General features: G+C 36.0%; 1 protein-coding gene across 1 annotated transcript; it reads right to left on the bottom strand.

The window, feature by feature from the left end:
• Nucleotides 1-249: 249 nt before the first annotated feature.
• LOC125848266 (calcium-transporting ATPase 2, plasma membrane-type-like) lies at nucleotides 250-6,198 on the bottom strand. The gene is made up of 7 exons (XM_049528103.1): nucleotides 5,655-6,198; nucleotides 4,333-4,387; nucleotides 2,303-4,254; nucleotides 2,024-2,182; nucleotides 1,373-1,544; nucleotides 944-1,242; nucleotides 250-827 (listed from the first exon to the last, which is right to left on the bottom strand). The coding sequence occupies exons 1-7, from the start codon at nucleotides 5,829-5,831 to the stop codon at nucleotides 588-590; spliced, it is 3,054 nt and encodes a 1,017-aa protein (XP_049384060.1). The 5' UTR covers nucleotides 5,832-6,198; the 3' UTR covers nucleotides 250-587.
• Between the last annotated feature and the right edge of the window lie 1,783 nt (nucleotides 6,199-7,981).

Genomic DNA, 7,981 nt, shown 5'->3' with positions numbered 1-7,981 from the left:
ACCCTCTAATTAAAGAGGTTACCCTTTTTTGTTGGTACTGATAAGAAAGTTTCAAACTAAATATAAAGATTACCTATTCAAGTATCATAGGTTCTAACAGTAAACCCAAATTTCATAAACCTACTAAGAAATCTTCCAAGAAGATTATATGCTTAGATGAAGCATAACTTGCTCAAGAGTTTAATCAGAAATCTTTTAAGCAGCTGTAATCAGATTTAACAAAAAGTAAAAAGGAAACAGAAGCAAAGCTTAACGCGGAAAAATATCATAATTTGAAGGAGCAGCACTGTTTCTATGCACTGAAATTGAAGTAAACTACAAGAAATTGCTTTACAAGTTTGAGCATGATATCCTACGACACAGATTTACCTCCTTTTGTTTCTTCAATACAAAGAAAAAACAGGGAAATAGAAGAAAAAAATTGGTATCTTACAACTGTGTTAGTGATGCTACAATGGACCAAGATTTGTTACTTCTTTTCCTCCTAGTTGGGCCGAAGAGGTCATTTTGCTACCACAAAGAGTGAGTTACTATTAACAGCTGCTCCTTCAAATGATTGTACAAAAGATATGACAACACTATGGACTTCATATCTGCATCTTTTTCAAGTGTACAGCAATTGGCATGCCCAAGAACCCGAAAAATACACTTACGAACCATTGAGCAAATGAGAGGGGAGTGGTGTTGGCAAATGTCCCCAGGTATTCGATGATTATGATTTGGAAGAAGAGAGTTACACCGATAACTGTCACAAATACATAGTTATCCAGTATGCCTTCCCAAACCTCAATTTTTTCCATCTCTCGGGAGTTCACTTCATTGAAAAGCTGCATTTAGAACCAGAAAAATGTGTCAGGTAAACCACTGAGGCTTGTCCCCGAACCATACTTGGTACTAGAAACCAAACGGTTTCACTAAACTTTTTAAAATGTTTATAATTTACCTGGCAGAAGACGAATGAGTTGAAAATAATTGTGTTGAGGGTAAGGTTAGCATCCGGGCCATCAAGACGAAATATTGTTTTCCCATATACTTGTAGGAACCATATAACTAAGAACTGATATAGAGATTGGCCCAAGATATTTCTCCACATGACGTTGCTGATAAAGTTTCCTTTCCTCCCTACTGGTGCTCTTTTCATTAGTTCGTCATTAGGGGGCTCTGTTGCTAAAGCAAGTGCTCCTAAGGTATCCATAATCATGTTGACCCACAGAAGTTGAACAGCAGTGAGGGGAGCGCTTCCTGAAGCATAGTTCGCAAAAAAACATAGGAATGAGCAAAAAGAATGCATTTTGATTGGCTATTCAGAAATTATGACTAAACTGAAAAACAGTTGAAAGAATGGTAGAACAAGAGGAAAAGGGTTCCTGACCTGTCACACAAGCTGAAGCGAAGTTAACTACCAAAGCAACAATATTAACAGTCAGCTGAAACTGAACAAATTTTTGAATATTTATGTAGACTGAGCGTCCCCATTTGGCTACGGTAACAATTGTGGAGAAGTTGTCATCCAGTATGATAACATCAGCACTCTCTTTGGCAACCTGAAATCAAAAGTCAGGGGAAGGTCAATGATGTTACGTCTCAATCTAATTGTGTTATCTGGAAAAATTTGCAATATAGAATCAGTGGTCTTAGAAGCTGAACAGCCAAGTGGGACATAATTCTTTTCCTTTTTGTTTCCCCCCCAAGACACATGCATATTTCCATCTTATTTTCATGAAATTCATTTGTCAGGTAATAGTCCTTTAATTTCCTCACTAGGAAAACAAAATATTCTGGGACAGTTGTTGCGAGCATTAGAAGCATTACCTATTTAAAAACATGATCCAGACAGTAAAATGCAAAAGCACGTAGTGACTTAATTCTCCTGCTTCGTATTTACAGTCCTACCATACTTATAGTTCTCAAACTGATTGTGCATGTAACCATCTCATGCAATGAGCATTTGGTACTTCATAAAGAATCCAAACAAGGGATTGTGGTTAAAATGAACTAAAAGGAATGAAATCATTGTATTCACCTCAGTTCCAGCAATTCCCATTGCAAGTCCAATATCTGCTTCATGAAGTGCAGGAGCATCATTGGTCCCATCACCAGTGACTGCAACAACTTCATTGAATGTTGTCCGCAATTGCTTTACCAATGTGTGCTTGTCTAGTGGAGAAGACCTAGCCATCACCTGTAGAAGTAAAAAGAGTGTATTCTTTAATGAGAAATCACAACTAGGTTGGAACTTTTCCAGAAGACTTCACAGCAATAATGACTTCATTCTCTAACAAACGAAAAATGACTACAGTACCTGAATTTTGGGAATCACTTTAAGCATTTCCTCTTGACTCATTTCCCGGAAAACTGGTCCTTCAATAGCGATACCATCATCGGTCAGTATACCACATTCCCTAGCTATGGCTTTTGCAGTATTAATGTTATCTCCAGTGACCATCCGAACAGTCACGCCTGCTGAACGACAAAGTGCAACAGACTCCTTGACTCCAGGACGAACGGGATCCTTTATACCTACAATTCCTATGCAAGTGTACCCAGAGAGTGGAATAGCATCATCAGGAGAGAATCCATTTTCCAGATCCATATAGGCAAGACACAAGGTACGAAGAGCTTCAGTAGCAAACTGCTCAATGGTGGCATTAAGATTATTTCTTAATGTTTCATCCATGAAAACAACGTCACCATTTGAGTTGACTACTTTGTCACAGGCAGCCAAAATAATTTCTGAAGCACCCTTGGTATGAGCTCTTAAACCTCCTTCAGGAAGCTCAAGCACCACACCCATCAGCTTCTTAGTAGAGTTGAATGGTTCAATTTTTACGAGCTTTCCTGCTTGTCGTTCTGCTTGAAAATCTCCACCAAGAGCTAAACCAAACTCCAATATAGCAGTCTCAGTTGGGGTTCCCAACATCTCACACTTCTTGCCCTTGGTAGCTACAACTTCTCCACTTGTGTTGTTAAAAATCGACTGCAGCAAAGTTTTGAGCACAGAATTTGGCATTTCAGAACAAAGTGCAGATGCATCACCTGGTTTGCTCACATCTTTGACATTCATACAGAAGCATGTTTTCACTACAGTCATGCGGTTGGTTGTTAGAGTGCCAGTTTTGTCACTACAGATGGTTGTAGCTGATCCCATTGTCTCACAAGCTGCTAGATGGCGGACAAGTGCTTTATCATTCATCATCTTTTTCATGGCAAAAGCAAGGCTTAAGGTCACAGCCAGAGGAAGTCCCTCAGGAACTGCAACAACCACAATGGTAACTGCAATGGCAAAGTATTCCAAGACTTCCCTAGCTTCTTCCCCAGACCAGCTCCAGTGGGATCCCTCTAGCAGTTTTCGGCCAAACATTTTTTGCAAGAGTACTGCAAAAGTCACAACAGCAAAGAAAAGGCCTATCTTTCCAATGATTGTTGCCACTCCATTCAGTTTAACCTGTAATGGAGTCTCATCATCACCGCCTTCACTGAGAGTTGCTATCAGTTTTCCCCATTGAGTCCTCATCCCAACTGTTGTAACCAACATCTTGCAAGAACCATCTTGGACCTTGGTTCCAGAAAGAAGAAAAGGATTTTGAGCATTGACCATTACTGGCTCACTTTCTCCAGTCAAGCTGGATTCATCAATTAAAACAGAAAATCCTGAAAGAAAGAGTCCATCTGCAGGGACTTGATCTCCTATTGCAAGATGAACTATATCGCCAGGAACTAGATCATATATGGACATCTTTTGTCTGTATCCGTTCCTAGTAACCTGGATAGATATCTTCTTCTTCTCTTTGTCAAGGTCTCTGAACTGCAAGGATTGACGATAATCACTTGTTGCTGTAACAAAGACCACCAGCAAAATACTAGCTACAATACCAAGACCATCATGGGCCCCTACAGGCCATCCCTCCATTACAATGCCAACAATCAGAGAAACAAAAGCACACGCACCAAGGATCATGAGAGTCATGTCTTGAAGAGCTTCCCAGACAAACAACCAAAAGCTCCGAGCTTCACTTTCTTGGAATTTGTTAACTCCAAAAAGTTTCTGTCTGCGAATTAGGGCAGTTTCATTATTAGTAGAAATCCCATCGGTACTTGACGTGGCCAGCTTACTTGCAATCCCAGCCACTCCTCCATGAAATTTGACTTTTTTCAGGTCATGGCTTTCGACAACAGATCCTAGCTCGTCAGCGTCAATTTGAAAACCGGCGTCTTCAACTTCCTTTGGGACACTGTAATCACTTGGTTGCATGCCTGCCATTTCGAAGAATTAATCTAAGAACATCTTAAGAGGTAACTAAACAGAAAGAAAGAAAAAAATTATATATTCACCTTGTATAAACTGAAATGCAGCCTTTGAAACCAGAACTGCTACCCTCAGTTTCTCCTGTAACGCATAAAAAAGAAGGCTTAGCCACTTTAACCTGGTTTTACCATATGAAATAGGTGAAGCAAATCTAAATGCATCCCAACTCAATCCATTCACCATGTTGTTGTAAATTCAAATGCATCCCCAATTCAATACTATCAGTCACATAAAATCAGGCAAGAGAATTATTCTTCCTTAAAATGACATTACCAAGTGGAACTGCTTCAAGAAGAAGTGACAAGCAAGAATATGATCCCATCAAACAATAACAGCTTTATACATTGTTAATAGTAGAATTTCCTCCTGAAAAGATCCATGCTATAGGAGGAATGATAACAATATGTCGAATGTAAAAGGTGAGGCAAGTCCAACAGCACGAATAAAGCTGATTGGAACAGGAACAGAAGTTAAGACTACAAGATAAATATTGACACTTTAAAAAACAAGTCAGCAGGTCTACTGAAAGCTTTGATTATTTATTTTTTTATGACAAGGGAACCTGCAATAGCTACCCTTTGGGTGTGCATATGTTAAACCCCGCTCTAGTGTAATAGCCTGCAAATTATAAACTGCACTAGACAAACCCGTGCGATGAGCTTGACCGAAAAAGCATGTTGAAAGCTCTGTATATTCATTGATGAGCTTGACCGAAAAAGCATGTTGAAAGCTCTGTATATTCATTATTTTTACGTATATCTTCAAACACATCAGTCACTAATTTAGGACTCAAGCGAAAAAAACTAGTACTACTTGAGATAGGTTACATGAATTATACTTATCAATATGAGAAATTCATGTAGTAATTTGACTATTTTTATTATCATTCTTTCACAGCCCCTTTTCTTCTTCGAATATTCAACCAATTATGCTCACACATTAGGCTAGTTTATCCTCAAGTCATGGTGGAACTCATGAGAGATCAGGGTTCAAATTTCAGCAGACACAAAGAAAAGCCAGTCCCTCCGCTTCATATTACTTAGCACACATACTCTAAAAATAGTTGTTTCAATTTACTTGTCCAAATCAAGAGAATTTTACTATATTTTTTTAGTTCTATCCTTAGTATTAAATAACTATATAAAAAATAAATTTAGAGTTTCAAAACATTCTAATTAAAACTTTGTTAGAGGGAGTGTACAAGGTCAAGTAATATGAAAGCATTTCTACAAAAGGCTATTTCTACAGCTTGAACCGTGACCTCTTGGTCACATGGAACTAAGTTTACCGGTTAGTCAAGGCGAACTGAAAAAACAGAAAGAGGAAGATGAGAGAGAAGGGGATGTACATGATTAGTACGTCGCATTGCAGCAGCCTCATAACGCTTGGATAAATTAGCAGTGAAACGAAACCGACGTTTAGGGTTCTTGACAACACCACAAAGGCTCCTCCATCGCTTCAGCACTTCCTCCGAGGAATGCTTCGGCTTCACATCTCCAAAATTTTCATTCAAATAGCTTTCCATACTTGTTCTTAATTTCTATGTTTACAAAACAATGAAATACATATATATACAGAATGAACTTTAAGAGGGTTCAAACAAAGTACAAAAACCTGTCTGTCCTACGCGGTGAAAAAAAAAGGAAAAAAGAGTTAAAAGGGAGTAGGAAGGTTCCCACACATTGTGTAGAAACTGAAACGAAATGGAGGAGTTTGGTGCAAGAACAAACCTACAAATTTAGGGGAAATTGAAGCTTTATCGATACAAACAAAAATGGATGAAGAATTCAGAGAGGGAAGAAGAAAGATCCGAATTTTGGGGGAGAGAAAGTGTTAAGGTTTGATGGCCAATGGACATGAAGAAATAAGCTGTGTTAATCACTACATTTTCAATTTTTATTCCTTGTTTTATGGCATAGTTGATCAAAACGGACGGGGTCAATGGAATTGTGGAGTCAATGCTCTAAAACCAATTAATAGATGTGATATTTCTAACTCCTATTATATTACTATTTCGTATTTTTAACATGTTTTTGTTTGATAGACTTACGAAATTATGAATATATGTTATTAGGTTGACAGAGATATTTGAAGGAATTTGGACATGTGATTTTAAAAATACACATTTAATTATGTAATTTAAAATTATGATTTTAAGTTCAGTAAAACTAAAAGTTATAAATATTTGTTAATAGGAGATGGAGATATTTGAACATTAGGTAGTGATTTAGACATGCAATATAAAATTATAATTTGAACTAATGTTACACATTCAATATGAATTGTACCACATATCCAAACGGACCACAAATTTCTAGATGATGATTTAAAACTTTAAACATTAACAATAAGAAACTTTTATTTATTTATAACATAATATATAAATGTGTTATTTAACTTGATTTTAGCTAATATTTATATGCTTCAACTTTTGATATGCACGATTGGGCATTTAAATTTGTAGAATATTGAATAAGTAAACACATATGTCAAACATCAACCATGACAAATTACATATAAAACGTCACGTATGACTTATAGATTTATTTATTAAATTTTATACAAATTTAAACCTTTCTATATACATATAGCAAATTAATATACATAAATAAGTTGAGATCAAATTTAAAAACACTATATTATGCCTTTATTTATTCCATATGTTCATCCTTTTGAGATAAGTAATTATTGTTCCATGTTGCTTTTAGTGAGATGATGATGTTTAATGGAAGAGGAGGGTAATCAATCAATATGTTACGCGTTTTGTCAGACACGGCATTTACGCGGAAGTAGAGAACCTTCTTTTTCTTCTTTCACTAATATAGGACTACTACTTTTCTGGTCTTTTTTTCTTTTTTAATCCGTTGTGTGGTCCATCACCTAACTTTTTTTGTAATTTCGTCGTGGATTCCATTTCTTTAAAGTTAATAATGCAACTCTGAGCACCATTATTCGCGCTATCTGATTCGAAACACAACGTGTCTAACTGCTCCATGCCAAAAGTTTATGGGCCAAATGACAAGAGATTTGTTGTTCAAGAGGTTTGACACTTTCAAATTTAAGATCTGTTGAGCACTTTTTTTATTTTAAGTTTCTAATTTAAACCTTAGTGACATACTCTCGTAAGAGTTATAAAAATATCATGGTAGGTATATTAGTTATCACAAATTGTCTTTTCATTCCCATCCACCCCTTACGAAGGTAGGATAGGATCTAGTACATCTTATTCTTTTCAAATTTTATCGGTGGAAGGTATATTATTGTTGTGTATTTTGTAGAAGTAGGGTATGCTGTTGTTTGAACTAGTAATTTTTTATTAAATTATATGTATTTGAAAGTTTATGATCACAAAAAATTATTTATTAAAAAAATACGAAAATGTGTAATTCATTAATACAACACTTTAGAATAATTCAATATCTTGTAATGAACTATAGTTTGCACAGTTGGTAAAATTTTATAAAAGTTGAGAAAGATTTAATAGTTTTCAAAAATTGTGGGGATTTCATGTTAGGTCATTCACACAAATACCCTTATGTTGAAATAGTCTTTAATTTTTGTCCTTTAACACTTTAAATAAAAAATGAATCGCCAAAAATACCTCTATCACCAAAATGACACAATTTTTGCTTAACATAAATTTATATTTTCTTATCATAATATATCACAAAGTTG

The sequence above is a fragment of the Solanum stenotomum genome, chromosome 12, assembly GCF_019186545.1.
Source record: "Solanum stenotomum isolate F172 chromosome 12, ASM1918654v1, whole genome shotgun sequence".
In the NCBI taxonomy this organism is placed as follows: domain Eukaryota; kingdom Viridiplantae; phylum Streptophyta; class Magnoliopsida; order Solanales; family Solanaceae; genus Solanum; species Solanum stenotomum.
The sequence above is the reverse complement of the archived record's forward strand: the minus strand, read 5'-3'. Positions and strand labels throughout refer to the sequence as shown.

Bases quoted from the DNA above. Each gene is read 5' to 3' on its own strand.
- LOC125848266 (XM_049528103.1), bottom strand. From the start codon at position 5,831: ATGGAAAGCTATTTGAATGAAAATTTTGGAGATGTGAAGCCGAAGCAT. The intron at 4,388-5,654 runs GTACATCCCCTT...TATGCGTTACAG, and splicing joins CAATGCGACGTACTAATCAT to GAGAAACTGAGGGTAGCAGT. The intron at 828-943 runs GTAAATTATAAA...TTCTAAATGCAG, and splicing joins ACTCATTCGTCTTCTGCCAG to CTTTTCAATGAAGTGAACTC.